The 16,453-nt window shown below is 47.6% G+C and overlaps 2 protein-coding genes across 4 annotated transcripts in view; one reads left to right on the plus strand and one right to left on the minus strand.

Annotated features, from left to right (window-relative positions):
• Nucleotides 1–16,453, minus strand: part of LOC135213323 (DENN domain-containing protein Crag-like) — a 248,453-nt gene that overhangs the window by 89,444 nt on the left and 142,556 nt on the right. The window lies entirely within an intron of this gene.
• LOC135213068 (C-myc promoter-binding protein-like) overlaps nucleotides 2,655–16,453 on the plus strand; it is a 101,170-nt gene continuing 87,371 nt past the window's right edge. For 2 of the 3 annotated variants that reach the window (XM_064246917.1, XM_064246918.1), the window contains exons 1-2: nucleotides 2,656–2,848; nucleotides 3,146–3,272. In XM_064246917.1, coding sequence (XP_064102987.1) covers nucleotides 2,677–2,848; nucleotides 3,146–3,272 — 299 coding nt within the window. In that variant the 5' untranslated portion in view covers nucleotides 2,656–2,676. Of the gene's footprint in view, nucleotides 2,849–3,145; nucleotides 3,273–16,453 lie in introns of all 3 variants that reach the window. The other variant, XM_064246916.1, reaches the window with a different exon arrangement.

A 16,453-nucleotide genomic window follows, 5' to 3' on the forward strand; every position in this document is an offset into this window, starting at 1 on the left:
TGTGGGACGAGAACGACAAGCAACCTTCACTCAATGTTACTGGAACTCAAGGCAGCGTTCCTCGCTCTCCAAGAGTTCCAGGACCGCTTGATGGACACTCAGTGGTGTTTGATGTGCGACAACACCACGGTAGTGGCCTACGTCAACAAACAGGGGGGCCTAGTGTCTCTCCCGTTGTACCAGTTGACTCGGCAGGTGCATGAGTGGGCCGAGGCACACTCAATAGAGCTGTCGGCACGCTACATTCCAGGGAAGAGGAATGTAGTCAGACACGCTCAGCCGTCGGGATCAGGTGATAGGGACCGAGTGGTCTCTACACCAGGACGTGGCGGAAAGGCTCTTCGACCTGTGGGGGCGACCAGTCGTGGATCTGTTCGCCACCCGGCACAACAGGAAGCTCCAGGTGTTCTTCTCGGCCGTGCCGGACATGGGCAGCTGCAGAGGACGCTCTTCAACACCCGTGGACAACCTCTTCGTCTATGCCTTTCCCCCGTTCAGCCTGATTCGCAAGGTGATCAGTCGAGCACTGGTCACCCCGAATCTCAGGATGATCCTGGTGGCTCCCAAATGGCCACAGGCCATTTGGTATCCGGACCTGCTTGGCTCTTCTCGCAGGAGAACCGAGAGAGATTCCCCCTTGGCACAACCTTCTCGCCCAGCCACACGTCGAGCGGTACCACCGAGCAGTCCAGTCCCTACGTCTTCACGGCTGGCTGTTATCCACCATCTCTTGCGAACGAGAGGCTTTTCTCGTAGCGCAGCAACAGAGATGGCTGGAAAACGTCCGTCAGTCCTCTGCAGCTGTGTACCAGGGGAAGTGGGCCGTCTTTCTGTGGTTGGTGTCGTAGACGGGGTCTATCTCCTCTCAGAGCCACTCTTCAGCAGGTAGCGGATTTCCTCGTTTTTCTTCGCCGAGAGAAGCTCCTCTCAGTCCCCACAGTCAAAGGATACAGAGCTGCCCTGGCTCTCGTCCTAAAACTGAGGGGATTGGACATCTCGAACTCGTTCGAGATCTCCTTGCTTATGAGGAGCTTCGAAAGGTCTTGCCACCTAGGGAACTCAGGCCCCCTGCGTGGGATGTGACTCTCGTCCTTAGGAGTTTGACTCGAACGCCGTTCGAGCCACTCCGAGAGTCGTCAGACAGGGGGGATCTGACCCTCAAGACCCTCTTCTTGCTGGCCCTGGCATCGGCGAAGAGAGTAGGGGAACTTCATAGTCTTTCCTATGATGTACGACACTCCAGGGATGGGGATCTGTGACGCTCGATTTCGTCCCGAACTTCGTTGCGAAGACTCAGAAACCGTCGGTCCCTGACGACAGGTTCGAGTCCTTCACGATTCCCTCCCTAATGGACTTCACCGATAATGATGCGGATGAGATGCTGCTTTGTCCTGTGAGGGCGCTACGGCGCTATCTGAATAAAACTCGACACCTCAGGCCTGAGTGTCGACGCCTCTTCGTTAGCACCGGGGTAACCCAAGAAAGAAGTATCCAAGAACACTCTTTCATTCTGGCTGCGTGAGGTCATCAGGAGGGCGTATGAGGCTGATGGTAGTGACGACATCCGTACGTCCCGTCCGAGAGCTCACGAAGTCAGAGGTATTGGCCCCTCGTTGGCGTTTCGTAAGAACTTCTCCGTGGCCGCAGGTCCTGAAGGCAGGGGTATGGTCTAACCAGACTACCTTTACGTCCTTCTTACCTTCGGGATATTGCCCACAGGTCCTTGGATACCTTTTCCTTGGGACCCAGTGGTGGCTGCTCAACAAGTTGTGTAGCAAACCCAGACCCTCGCAGGCTGAAACAGCATCGAGTCCTGGTGTGACTGTGTGGATGGATGTGTGAATGAGTGAGTGACTGGCTCCCTCTTCCCGTCTTTTTCCTCCTCCTCTACCTGTGGGCAGAGGGCCACGGTCGTCACTACGCTGGATGAGGACGAGATGCAGGTGAGCTATATGACAGAGCCCCATCCTATCCCTTTCACTAGGGATAGGAGCAGAATATCCACCACTTCCTCCTACAAGGGGGGGGAAGTGGATGCCTACAAGAGTCAAACCCCATGACTTTATATTTGCTCCTGTACAGGAACAAGTTCTTACATTGCTGGTACGAAAGAGATACGCTTGCCTCTCTCTTGTAACTCGGTCCAGAGGTTCTGACCATTGATCCTGCGGTGCCACGCCCCCCCTCCCCGATCAATCGGACAAGAGGCTTGGATCCCTCCCTCGCTCTTACGACCAGGGAGACTTCCAAGGTTGGGCGAACACCAGTCTGTTCACAAAAGACTCAGATTCCTCCCACCAAGAAGTGAGTCTTCCTATTGTAAAAGGACCGAAGGTTTGTATGCCGTGTCGGAACAAATGACAATTTGTCCAAAATTGCATTTTTCCTAACTATACAAACCTGAGGTCCTTTTACACATAGCCCCACCTCATGCCACCCCTCACTCTGCAGTTTTTGCTTGGGCCAAAAGCAAAAGTGATTTGTTTACCTCCCAGTCGCGCGCGCGCGCCTGTCGGACAAGCAGTTAACTACCGAACCCCTTGTTCGAAAGCTTACGACCTATCCAGCTGCCGCTAGTACCTTCCTATTGTAAAAGGACCTCAGGTTTGTATAGTTAGGAAAAATGCAATTTTGGACAAATTGTCATTTTAATGCCTTGTTCCTTTCTCTTTCAGAATGGAGGAGCGGCGAGTGGCAGATTATTTTGTTGTCGCAGGGCTGCCGAAAAACCCATTGCCACTTGGGGACTTTTCTTGTGATGGTGCACCCCTAAAGTCCACACACAATCTCCCTCCAATAACTGACATAACTGTCATTAATCGCTCTCTAGGGGAAGTCACACCTGATGGTAGGTGATAGATCCTGTAGGAATGATCTGTAAATGATCCAGTTTTTCTAGTGTAGCTGTAGAAATTCAGATACAGTACTGTAATTGACACATTCTCCGAATGGTGCTTTTCTTTATAGTAAAATGAGTTTATATCACTTGTTCTCAATATGTGTTTTGTAATGTCAGGTTGCAACACTGATCAGTTAAACAAGTCCCATCTGTGGTATCATCTTTTATTTTTAACTAGTTCATAGCATAGTACAGTATTGTGGGTTTATTATGAATAAAATTTAAATACTAATCTTTACTTTACAGGATACTTTTGTATAGAACTTACACCATCAGGTCTGGTAGCCAATCTCAATCATGGAGCCTTGCGTTCTCCCGAAATGTTTTTGTGCTATAGGCGTGGGAGGGATAAGCAACCTCTTGTGGACATCGGGTAAGTAACATACAAATTCTGCTCGTGCACAGTCTTTCTAAAAGACATTTAGAAAACTCTTTGTTTTGAGAATTGAGGAGGTAAAATGAGTTTGTTCATATACAAAACAAACTTTCGGTCTTAACATTAGGATTTACTAGCGCCAAGCTGGAAACCTGTAGAATTAAAATTACACTTGTGCGATCCAGGGACTATTGGCATCTATACCAGGTAATGGGCCATGTATACCCAGAATGCCCTCGGTGTCGTGTGACCTGCCAGTTATCTTTCTACTGCCTTCAAGATAGGACGTGTTCTCTGTCTTATCTGTTTAAAGCCGGTTTTAGTTTGCCCGTTTTTATCCATTTCACTTTCATTTTTCTTATTAATTCTCTTTCTCTGAGTGTGCCCAGTGGGTGTGAGCTGTAAGAGTGTGTAAGTGGTGAGATGGAGTTTTTTTGCGTTGCCGTCGGGATCTTCTTCCGTTTCGAAGACAAGACAAAGGAAATGCCCTGGAGTCAGTGGTTTTCCGTGTTCAAGATTCCTAACTTCGGTGTCAACGGATCCTCATCCAACGTGTAGTAGGTGCAAAGAAAATGTATGTAAAATTACTAATCCTTGTTCTGTTTGTTGTGGTTGGTCAGTTTGTTCTGTTTGTTGTGGTTGGTCGGTGGAACAGTGGAGGAAGTTTTATGAGAAAGGCCAGTACAAAAGAAAGGAGTCAAGGCCATCTTTTGTATTGGCAGTACACCAGAATGCTCCATATGTTTCGCCACCTGCCTTTGATTTGTCCCATACCCCTTCGGTTTCTCCTAGTGGTTCGTTATCAAAAGCTCCAGGAGGGGTTTTGGGTAATTTGATGCATAATATTTACGCTCCATTGTTCCCAGCAGGGATGTGGGGGAGAGTAGCCTTCTTTGTTCCAGGTGCCTGCTCCCGACTCGAACAGGATGGAAGGTACGTGGGCGGCGCTAGGCCTACCAGTCGTACCAACCTTGGAAGGTTTGCTGTCGCATTATATGGCGTCATGATTCCAGCAGAGTCCGGCAGCACTGAATATTCCTCATCCCCCAGGCTTGCACTTTATGTGAAATAATGCTGCGGCTACGCCAACAACTTCAGTGTTGACGGTGATGCAGAATATTGGGGGTAATTTTGCTGCAAATGCAGGGATGCCAGCAGCAGCCACACAGTCTCTCCCTACAAGATTGGTGACGTCACAACCAACGTCACACACCGACATGGCAGACGCGATGACGTCACAGCCTACTGCTTCTCAGTCTACCTCGCTGCATCCGGACTCAAATACACTTTCTGATTCGGTAGTACACACTGTAATGAAGAAATTACAGGATCTAGAGAAGAAAATTAATAAGAAAGACAAAAAGAAAAGGCGTGATTCGTCTTCTTCTTCGTCTTTTTCCTCTAGCTCGGCGTCATCGCTAAGTTCGATGACGTCACGGCGTGTACCAGTCAAGCGTTGCAGGATACAGGATTTCGCGACTGATCCTCGGGCCAAGAGGTGAAGAGTGAATTCTTCTTCATTTTTGGGCCAGGACTGTCACATCCCAGTCAGCAAGAAAGGCAAGAAGACAGTGGCTGGTAAGCTCAAAGCTAGCAGACAAAGCCGTTTACAAGAGTCTGAACGAGCAAATGAGTCAATGGCCGACGCGGAGTTGCCAGTAGAGACTACAAAGAGTCAAAGAAAAACTACAGTGTCGTTGGCGAAATCGATGTTGGGGGCGAAAAGTGCAGAAAAGGATAGAGCACAGATACCGGTTTTGCCTGTAAGACCGTTTAAAATACAGAGAAAAGATGATAAGGCTCCTATTAAAAGAACGAAGAACAGCGAGTTGGCAACCTCGTCTGATACGTTGGTGGAAGGCGTTGTCCGCCTAGATGAAGGATCAAGGCCGAATTCTCAGACGGTCATTGGAGACGAGCTCGGTTTCGAGAGAGCCTTCATCTTGGAGGTATATGCAAGATTCTCGCTCTAGATCCGCGAGCAGAGAAGGAGTGAGGCCGTATCGTTCTCCTGCTGACTGTTCGGGACGAGCCATCGGCGGTCATCAGAGATCAAAGCAGCCGCGGCCGTAGGGGTAGACGGCCACAAAGCACCCGGACGTTTGTCAGGGGATTGGAGTGAGATAGCGTTTCCTGTGGCTGAGCACAGCACGTTAGAACCGGAGGAAGGAGAAAACCAAGAGTTTCTGGCTTCGTATGCAGAGGTGATTGATTTGATTCGCCAATTCAATAACCTTTCGGAGAGAACGGAAACACCTGCCAGTATGCTTCTTCCGGGGATTGACCTTGCGTTTGGGTTGAAAAAGGATACCAAGGTGTCGTATGAATTGCCTTGTTCAAATCATGCGGAGTCCGTTTTACAACACGTAAATGCACGGATTGCGGGAAGGGATATTCCTTAAGATCAAATAGATCGTTTAAGTTTATCCCTCCTCCGATGATGAAACATAGAAAATATTATACGACACTGACGGTTCCTTTGCTATCTAGACAAATTAACCCAAATATGGTAAGGTTAAGGCCTGGATTAACCTTAGATCAAGTGAAAATGGAATGCCCTTTGATGACTTGCCAAGAGGCTGCTACATTGGAAGCAACAGCTTCTTCTGTCTTTCAGACTGCTTCTTGGCTGGATCTTTGGTCAACAGCAGTGGCGAAGATTGCATCCTCAGAAGTGACGAGGAAGGTAGTGCATGAATCAATGTTCATTAGATTACTACAATCAGGTGCCAAAGCAATTGCGTACTTGACAAATTTAAGTGACAGTGTTTAGGCAAAAATTCCTGTTAATGAGGAGGGATGCAGCTTTGGCTAGACTAAGCTGCACTGTGGATTTGGATTCCCTGCTAGCAATGAGGAATGGGAATATCTTTAGAGTTGCAATTGCTGTTGCCAGAAGCCATACTAGAAGAGGCTATAGATAGAAGAAGGATGGACACTAACTATAGATTGGTACAGCAGGCAGTTAGAAAAACATCTAGCAGTCATGCTAACCCTATGGAGGTAAGACAGCAGCAAATACCTCGGAAGAAGGTATATCACAATAGAAATAACAGAGGAAGGGGAATTAGGGGAAGAGGAAGGGGCTCAAGACGATAGGATAGGCACCTCTCATCACTCAGCCACACCAGTGGGGGGTTGCCTGGCGAATCACTGGAAGGTGTAGCAAGAACTGGGAGCAGAGCAGTGGGTGGTGGATGTTCTCAGGGTCGGGTATTTAATTCTGGTCGAAGTATCCCCACACCTAACAGAACAGCCATTACCTCACCTCGCTTATGCTCAAGAACCTCAGAAGGCTTTTATTCTGCAAAAGGAAGTGAAGAAGATGATGGAAAAAGGGGCTGTGGAACAAGCATCTATTCCATCAAAGGGGTTTTACAGCAGGATTTTCCTTGTACCCAAAGCCAACTGGGACTGGAGGACAGTAATAGACCTGTCAACATTGAATCTGTTTTTAAGAAAAACCTGATTCAAAATGGAAACTCCAAAGACGGTTCTACAAGCAGTCAGGATCAAGGACTTTATGCTGACAATTGACTTGAAGGACGCATACTTTCAGATCCCAGTCCATCAGTCTTCCAGGAAATTTCTCCGCTTCAGTCATGCAGAGAAAGTTTTCAAGTTCAAAGTTCTGTGCTTCGGATTGACAACATCTCGAAGTTTTTACAAGAAGAAAATTAATAAGAAAGACAAAAAGAAAAGGCGTGATTCGTCTTCTTCTTCGTCTTTTTCCTCTAGCTCGGCGTCATCGCTAAGTTCGATGACGTCACGGCGTGTACCAGTCAAGCGTTGCAGGATACAGGCTAATAAGATATCTAGACGATTGGCTGGTGATAGCTAAGTCCAGAGAAAAATTACTCAGGGACAGGGTGACCCTTCTACAGTTTTGTCACAGCTTAGGTATTGTGATAAATCAGGAGAAGTCGCAATTGGATCCAAGTCAACGGTTGGTGTATCTGGGAATGGTTATAGACACAATAAAAGCCAAAGTATTCCCGACAGACCAGAGAGTAGAGAAATGCAAACAAGTGGTGAATGCCTTTCTGGAAAAACACAGCCAGCAAAACAATGGCAGGTAGTACTGGGAGTTCTAACTTCCTTGGAGAAACTAGTACCACAAGGAAGGCTACACCTTCGGTCTCTACAATGGAGGATGAAGGAGTTCTGGTCACCAATAGTAGATCACCCATACGAGCAGATTCCCTTGTCGGCAGAAGTGAGGAAAGACTTGCTGTGGTGGGTGAAGGACAACAATCTGACAGTGGGTGTTCCCCTTCAGCAACCCTCCCCGGATCTCTTGCTGTTCTCAGATGCATAAATAGAAGGTTGGGGAGCACATATGGAGGAGCTGATGGTTTTCAGCAAAATGGAGCGGCGAGGACAGAAAACTCCATATAAACGTGCTGGAGTTAAAAGCAGCATTTCTAGCACTACAGGAATTCAGGGAGAGGGTGCAGGGGCAATCAGTAGTATTGATGTCAGACAACACCTCAGTAGTACCTTACATAAGCAAACAAGGAGGTCTTGTGTCTCAACAGTTACATGTGATGACAGTTCAACTTCATCAGTGGGCTGTAGAGAACGTAGTAGACATCAGGGCCAAATATATTCCGGGAAAAAGAAACATAGTGGCCGACAAGTTGAGCCGCAGGGATCAGATCCTGGGAATGGAGTGGCCCTTGCACCAACAAGTAGTGGACAGGATGCTCTTGTTGTGGGAAAGGCCAATCATAGACCTATTCGCAACCAGGTACAACAAAAAGTTGGAGGTGTATTGTTCGGTAGTCCCGGATGTAGAGACAGTAGCAGAAGATGCGCTACGACACCCATGGGACAATCTGGACATTACGCATTTCCTCCATTTTGTCTGATCCGTCAGGTTCTGAACAGGGTACTGTGGTCTCAGATCATCAGAATGACTGGTAGCTCCGTTATTATCAAAGGCAAAATGGTTTCCAGACCTCTTGGAATTCCTAATAGACGTGCCGAGAGAGTTGCCCCCATGGAACAACCTGCTATGTCAGCCGCACGTGGAGAGGTACCACCGGTCGGTGTAGTCCCTATCACTTCACGGGTGGAGACTGTCGAGTATCTCTTGCGAGCGAGAGGGTTTTCGCAAAAAGCAGCAGCGCAGATGGCAGGAAATATCAGAAAGTCATCTGCAGCAGTATACCAAGGAAAATGGTCAGCATACTGTGATTGGTGTCGTAGAGGGAACTTGCCACTCGGTACTACTATTCAGCAATTAGCAGACTTTCTGATATATCTCAGGACAGAAAGGCATATGTCTGTATCTGCGGTGAAGGGGTATAGGGCTGCTCTAGCCTCGGTCTTACGCATGGAAGGTGTGGACATTTCATCTTCATGGGAGTTGGCCATGTTGATGAAGAGCTTTGAGCAGTCATGTTTGCCAAAGGAACTGAAAGCCCCAGATTGGGATTTGACCATGGTACTGAGTAGTCTGACAAATCCCCTACGAACCACTAAGGCAGTCCACAGATAGGAGCCTGACCCTGAAGACAGTCTTCTTATTGGCCCTAGCTTCAACCAAAAGGGTGGGGAACTACATGGCCTGTCATATATCGTAAAGCTCTCGAGAGGTTGGAAGTCAATGGTATTCGAGTTTGTGCCAGAATTCGTGGCAAAAACTCAAAACCCATCAATAGTGGACGGCAGATTTGACTCATTTTCCATACCTTCTCTCTGGCAGATTTTGTAGACAATGACAAAGATGAGATGCTTCTGTGTCCCGTCAGGGTAATAAGAGAGTACTTAAGGAGGACAAGGCACCTCAGGCCGGGGTGCAGGAGGTTGTTCGTAAGTACAGGATGGAACAAAGAGGAAGTGTCCAGGAATACAATATCGTTTTGGGTAAGAGAAACGATCAGGAATGCCTACATGACAGAAGACAGGGGGTCAGATAGCCAGGAGAGGGCTAGGGCTCATGACATCAGAGGCTTGAGTGCTTCTTTGGCATTCAAGAAGAATATGTCTGTGGAGAGAATTCTGAAAGCTGGTGTTTGGAAACGCCAAACTACTTTCACTTTCTTTTATTTAAAAGACGTTGCCCATAGATCCTTGGATACCTTTTCCTTGGGTCCAGTGGTGGCAGCCCAGCAAGTAGTATAGCTCATCCAGTACTCCTGGCGGGTCAGTTTGTGTCTAGTCTGAGATGAAGGTATGAAAGTAGAATGAATGGGATGACTGGTCTTTTTTCTTTACTACTTTCTTTCTACTCCTTTACCTACGGGCAGTATGAAGGAGAGTACCATCATAAGCTGGAACGGACTAGATGCAGGTGAGGTGGTCAGCCATACTGTAAAGTTATGTTAGAGTATAGGATACTTTTCAGTAGCAACACACCCCTCTCGGTAATAGGGAAGGGAGGGGCGATGGTAGATCCAGATTCAAGGAACAAGAGTGGTTTATGAGAATGGAGGGTCCTCTATTTTCCCATAGTTTATAAACCATGGCATGATACCAGCACCCAGTGGGGGAAACCAATAGTTTCATACATTCAACTTACCTGTCAGATATATACATAGCTATAGACTCCGTCGTTCCCGACAGAATTTCAAATTTCGCGGCACTCGCTACAGGTAGGTCAGGTGATCTACCGCCCTGCTCTGGGTGGCAGGACTAGGAACTATTCCCGTTTTCTAATCAGATTCTCTCTGTCGCCGGCTGTATAACATTGATTGTTACTTCCTCTGACTAGAATTCGTTTTTTCGCAAAGCTTTTGATCATCTCTCGCTGATATTTGGTGACGTACTTGGATCGTTGTTTGGCATTCGCTATCGTGGACTGTTTTTGGACTTGGTTTTTGGAATTTGTGAATATGTCTGATTCTAGTGTTAGTTTCAGAGTGTGTGTGAATGAGGGCTGTAAGGTGAGGATTCCGAAAGCTTCGGTAGATCCTCACACTATTTGTAGGGGGTGTAGAATGGTTGAATGTTCGATTGAGAATACGTGTAACGAGTGTGAGAAACTGAGTGCACAAGAGTGGAAGAATCTAACTTCTTACTTGAAGAAGTTAGAGAAAGATAGAGAGAGGAAGGCGGCTTATAAAACCCGCAGAATGTCTGCCTCTCATGATTTACTATCTAGCTCTGTAGCTTCTTCCTATGATAATCATGACCATTTCTGTTCAGCCCGTTCACAAATTGCTAATCCCTCTAGTTCTGCTTCGGAAATAGCAGAACTTAGAGCTTCCCTTCAGAAAATGCAGGAAAAAGTCGCAGCATTGGAAGGTAAGGAAAGTGAATGTGGTAGTGATGTTTAGTGTCCCCAGTGTAGTGGAGGGGGCGTCTGGTCGTCTCTGCGACGCTCCCAGGCCTAGACCTCTTCCAAGCTCCCTGGCCCGGAGGAGAAGGAAAGTCGAAAGCCGTACGGGGGTTGTGGAGAATCCCCAACGATCAGGCGTCCCTTCGGCAGAATCGATCGTATCGACTGCCAAGGACCGCTATAGGAAAAGCGTCCTTCGAGAGTGCTTTTCGTCGTCTAGTTCGCCTTCTCCGAGAAGAGGATGGAAGGAGTCGAATCTTTCCCGTCCTTTGAAGAGGAGTATGAAAGAGCATGAGCTCAATTCGAGTCCCGAGCGCTTCTCGGAAGGAGGAGCGCCTTCGGTAATAAAGAAGGCGAGAATACATTCAGACTCTGGGTCTGGAAGGGATCCTAGAGCGCCTTCCAGATCTCCCTCTCCTAATTCGGAAGATTCCTCAACCAGGAAAATTTTGAAGAATATGCAAGAGCAATTAGCCTTGTTAGTAGGAACTCGTTATAAGGAGCCTACTCGTAAGAAGGATGATAGGCTTCCTATTAAAAGATCTAAATACCTTTCTCCTGTCGGGCGCGACGCATCCTTCAGGGGAGTTGTCGCACAGGCGGCCATCTCTGGGGGGAGCGGTGCGCTAGACAGGAGAGAAGTAAGAAAGGAAGTTACTCCTGTCAAGAGTAGGGCGCCAACCAGAAGCCAGGCTCCGAGTAGGCGCAACGAGCCAGTACAACATTCAAGATCTTCAATCAAGCGCCAAGAGTTAGCTGAAGAGGAAGATCCTGTTAGGAGTAGAGCGCTTGTGAGACGGAAAGCGCCTACCGGAATCAATACTCATACTAAACATCAGACGCATTCTAAGGATCAGGAGTGTTTGGAACGACGTGCTCCTACCAGGCGCCAGGAGTCGTCGGACCTAGATACTCCTCCCAGGCGCCAGGAGTATTCTGAACTGAATACTCCTCCCAGGCGCCAGGAGTATTCCGAAGCTTATACTCCTCCCAGGCGCCAGGAGTACTCTGGACTTAATACTCCTCCCAGGCGCCAGGAGTATTCCGAAGCTTATACTCCTCCCAGGCGCCAGGAGTATTCTGAACTTAATACTCCTACCACGCGCCAGGAGTATTCTGAACAAAAGGCGCCTACTAGAAGCCAGGAGTATTCGAGGCGCTCTGGCGACCTGCCAAGCGCCAGGAGTATTCCAAAAACGTTACTCCTCCCAGGCGAGATACTCCTGCTGTACACCAGGCGCATTCCTCGTATGAAGAGCCTGACACTCGTAAGAGAGTAAGAGAAGAGTCAGAAGAAAGAAGAGAGCCTTCTCCTTCCGAGCCTATCAACCCAGAAGATGCCTCGGAGGACGAAATGAAGGAAGGATCTTCTAATTATAAAGTTCTTTCGTCCCTTCTATTGGAGGAATATGGAGACTCTTTGACGCCAGCTGCTCCCCCTTCTCCACGCTCTCAGTTTTCGAGCACGAAAACACACAAGTCTTCCTCTTTCCTTAAAATGAAGCCTGCTATATCTATGAGGAGGGCTCTACAATCTCTTGACTCCTGGTTCAAGAAGAAGAAGGAGTTAGGAAGGACGGTCTTTTGTATGCCTCCCGCTAAACTTACAGGGAGGAGAGGCATTTGGTACGAAACGGGAGAGGATATGGGATTGTCTCTGTCCGTTTCAGCTGAATCAGACTTCTCGAGTTTGGTGGATTCGTCGAGAAGACACGCCTTGAATGCAGCGAAGGTAACATGGGGGCTTTCGGAAACGGACCACCTCCTCAAGGGACTTTTTCACACTTTAGAAGTTTTTAACTTCTTAGATTGGTCCCTTGGGGTTCTGGCCAAGAAATCTCAGGAAAAGGAACAACTCGACCCAGAAACCCTAAATTGCATCCTCGCCTGCATTGATAAGGCTGTTCAGGATGGATCGGCTGAGGTATGCTCCCTCTTTGGTGCAGGAGTTTTAAAGAAAAGGGCGGTGCACAGTGCTTTCCTCACGAAGGCCGTCTCTCCTTCGCAGAGAGCCGCCTTATTGTTTGCGCCTCTCTCTGAACACCTTTTTCCCTCGCAGTTGGTGAAGGACATCGCGCATTCTCTGACGGAAAAGGCCACCCAGGATCTCCTTAGACAATCCTCAAGGAAGAATAGGCCTGTGGCTAGTGAGGAAAAGAAAGTGGCTCGCCCAACTCAGCAGCAGCCCTTTCGAGGAGGTCTTCCAACTAGATCGATCGCCAGAAGGAAGTCAACCGAAAAAGAGGGGCAGGTCTTCCTTCCGTCCCTTTAAGAAAGGGAAGTGAGAATTCTGTCCTCCAGACCACCCACCGTAGGAGCCAGGTTACATTCTTTTTGCGAAAGCCTGGGAAAGACATAGGAGCGAATCCTTGGACGTTGTCGATTATCAAGAAGGGGTATCGCATCCCATTCAAGGACATTCCTCCCTTGACAACATCACCGAGGGAATTGTCCGCCAGATACAGGGACCCTGTTCTGATGGATACTCTTCGTCAGATGGTGGAACAGATGTGGGACAAAAGAGCAATAGAGCTAGTGCTGGATTGCAACTCCCCGGGGTTTTACAATCGCTTGTTTCTTGTAGCAAAAGCCTCGGGGGGATGGAGACCGGTTCTGGACGTAAGTGCGCTGAACAAATTTGTTGAACAACAGAAGTTCAGCATGGAAACGTCTGCTTCAGTCCTTGCAGCACTGCGGCAAGGGGATTGGATGGTGTCCCTAGACCTTCAGGACGCATACTTCCACATCCCGATCCACCATTCGTCGAGGAAGTACCTTCGATTTATGTTCGAAGGAAGAAATTATCAGTTCAGGGCCCTGTGTTTCGGCCTGTCCACGGCTCCTCAAGTCTTCACAGACGTGATGAAATGTAGCAAGGCACTTACATTTGAAAGGGATAAATGTCTCCCTGTACCTGGACGACTGGCTCATCAGAGCCAGGTCTCAAAAGCAGTGTTTGGTTTGGACTGTTAATAACACTGGAATTGACAAAATCTTTGGGATTGATCGTGAACCTCGAGAAGTCTCAGATGATCCCCAGCCAGAACGTGGTTTATCTGGGGATTCAGATGGATTCTCGGGGTTTTCGAGTTTTTCCATCTCAAGAGAGAATAAAGAAAGGCTGTGCCACAGTATCGAACTTTCTAGGGAAAGAGCGCACTTCAGCGAGGGAATGGCTGAGCCTTCTGGGAACCCTTTCCTCGCTCGAACAGTTCTTTCTCCTAGGAAGATTACATCTTCGACCGCTTCAGTTCTTCCTAAGAAGAAGTTGGAGTTGGAAGACAGGTCAGCTCTCGGACACGTTTCCAATCTCGGAAGAAATAAAACATCATTTGAAGTGGTGGTTGATTCCATTAAGGGAAAACAAAGGAGTGTCCCTGCAAGTACGGAACCCAAGCCTGACATTGTTTTCAGACGCCTCGGAGGCGGGCTGGGGTGCAACATTGGGATCCAAAGAAGTGTCAGGCACCTGGTCGGCAGAACAGGTGTCATGGCACATAAATTGCAAAGAGCTCTTAGCAATTCACCTGGCGCTAAAGAGCTTCGAACACTTAGTCAGAGGCAAAAGTCGTGCAGATAAAATTTCAGACAATACGACAGCTCTGGCTTATGTCAAGAAGCAAGGAGGGACGCACTCTTTTGCTCTGTACGAGCTGGCAAGGGATCTATTGATTTGGTGCGAACCAAAGGAAGGTAGTTCTTTCTAACAAGGTTTGTTCAAGGGAGAGGAATGTGAGAGCGGACAGATTGAGCAGGAGATTTCCAGGTCCTTCCCACAGAATGGACACTCCACTCAGAAGTCTGTCAGAGCCTTTGGCTCCTTTTGGGTTTTGGGGGAAGCCTCAAATAGATCTTTTCGCCACATTCCTCTCCAAAAGGATAGAAACATTTTGTGCCCTGGTGGAGGATCCCCGGGCTTATGCAACAGACGCCTTTCTCCTGGACTGGTCAGGGATAGACGTTTACGCTTTTCCCCCGTTCAAGATACTGGGGGAAGTAGTCAGAAAATTCGTGGCATCCGAGGAACCAAGATGACTCTGATCGCTCCGTATTGGCCAGCTCAAATTTGGTTCACAGAGGTGATGGAATGGACAGTGGACTTCCCCAGATCTCTTCCAAACAGAATAGATCTGCTCAAACAACCCCACTTCGAGAGGTACCAATCAAAATCTACCCGCTCTTGCTCTGACTGCCTTTCGACTATCGAAAGACTTGTCAGAGCGAGAGGGTTTTCTCAGCCAGGCAGCAAACGCAATTGCTAGAGCCCGCAGATCATCTACTAGGCGAGTGTACCAATCGAAGTGGGAAGTTTTCAGAAACTGGTGTAGGTCGAAGAAGCTGTCCTCTTCCAGTACCTCTGTTGACCGAAATTGCAGATTTCCCTTCTGTTTCTTAGACAAAAGTCGCATCTCTCGGGTACCGACTATTAAGGGGTACAGGAGTATGCTTTCAGCAGTCTTTAGAAACAGAGGATTAGATCTAACGAATGATAAGGATTTGCACGACCTCATTCGTTCCTTCGAAACATCTAAATCACTTGAACCTAAGGTTCCAAGCTGGAACTTAGATGTGGTTCTTAAATTTCTATCATCAGATGAATTCGAACCACTTCACACTACTTGTTTCGTAACATCACTAGAAAGTGTTTGTTTCTGATGTCTCTTGCAACGGCAAAAAAGAATCAGTGAGTTGCACGCCCTTGAATCAAGAGTTGGCTTCAAAGGAGACTCTGCAATTTGTTCATTTCAGTCCCTTTTTCTGGCCAAAAATGAAAACCCCTCGAATCCCTGGCCCAGGAGCTTCGAAGTGAAAGGACTTTCTAGTTTGGTGGGCAGAGAGGCAGAAAGATCCCTTTGCCCAGTAGAGCTCTAAAATTTTATCTGGACAGGAAGAAGCAGTTGGGGGGTTCGCATAAAGGTCTTTGGTGCTCAGTGAAAGACCCCAAGAGAGCAATGTCCAAGAACGCGATTAGCCTTCCTTTGTTGAGAAGTGTGTTATCTCAGAAGCTCATAAGAATTGTTAAGATGATTCTTTATCTTTTAAGGGTGAGAGCCCACGAAGTTAGAGCAATCGCAACCTCGTGGCGTTCCAAAGAAATATGTCACTAAAGAACATTTTGGACGCAACTTATTGGAGATGCAACTCTGTGTTTGCATCCCATTATTTAAAAGACGTGCGAGTTACGTATGATAGATGTTTTTCTTTAGGTCCGTTTGTGTCAGCACAGACGGTTCTGGGTAAAGGAGAAAGCACCAATCCTTAAATTATGTACGTAACCCTCTTGTCGGATGTGTTCTCGGGTTTTCGGTGTATGGGAGTGTCAGTTGTCGCACAGGCGGCCTTCACTTCTCTTCATTTGAAAATCGAGTGAACATCTGACTATTAGAGGGGTACAAAAATTTTGTTATTTTGTATGTATGAGTTTCGAGTTTGTGGTTGTTTGCTAAGAGTTTGGGGATAACTCTAGGCAATCTTTAGAAACTAACACGGGTTAGGATCGGGTGATCGGGATTGGTTGTGTGCTCCTTAAATAAGTGCGTGTTGTCATATAAGCGGATGTGCTCCCATTGACAAACGCCAGTTAGGATTCTGTCGAGTAAGTGGAAGAGACCCCATCGACAGATCCAACAAGAACTCTTGGCCACAGATCACTATCTCGCTAAGGCTCTTGAGATGAAGCAGACTCCTGGGCAGTAGCCACGAAGTCTTCCATCTAAAAAAGGTAGGAACTAAGGTTTATTTATACCTACAACATATGTTGTTTACCTGTCTAGTCAGTTGGTTAGCTGTCTCTTGCCCTCCACCAAAGGGTGTCAATCAGCTATGTATATATCTGACAGGTAAGTTGAATGTATGAAAATGACATTGTTATGATACAATAAAGTTTCATACA

Source organism: Macrobrachium nipponense, chromosome 42, assembly GCF_015104395.2.
Source record: "Macrobrachium nipponense isolate FS-2020 chromosome 42, ASM1510439v2, whole genome shotgun sequence".
In the NCBI taxonomy this organism is placed as follows: domain Eukaryota; kingdom Metazoa; phylum Arthropoda; class Malacostraca; order Decapoda; family Palaemonidae; genus Macrobrachium; species Macrobrachium nipponense.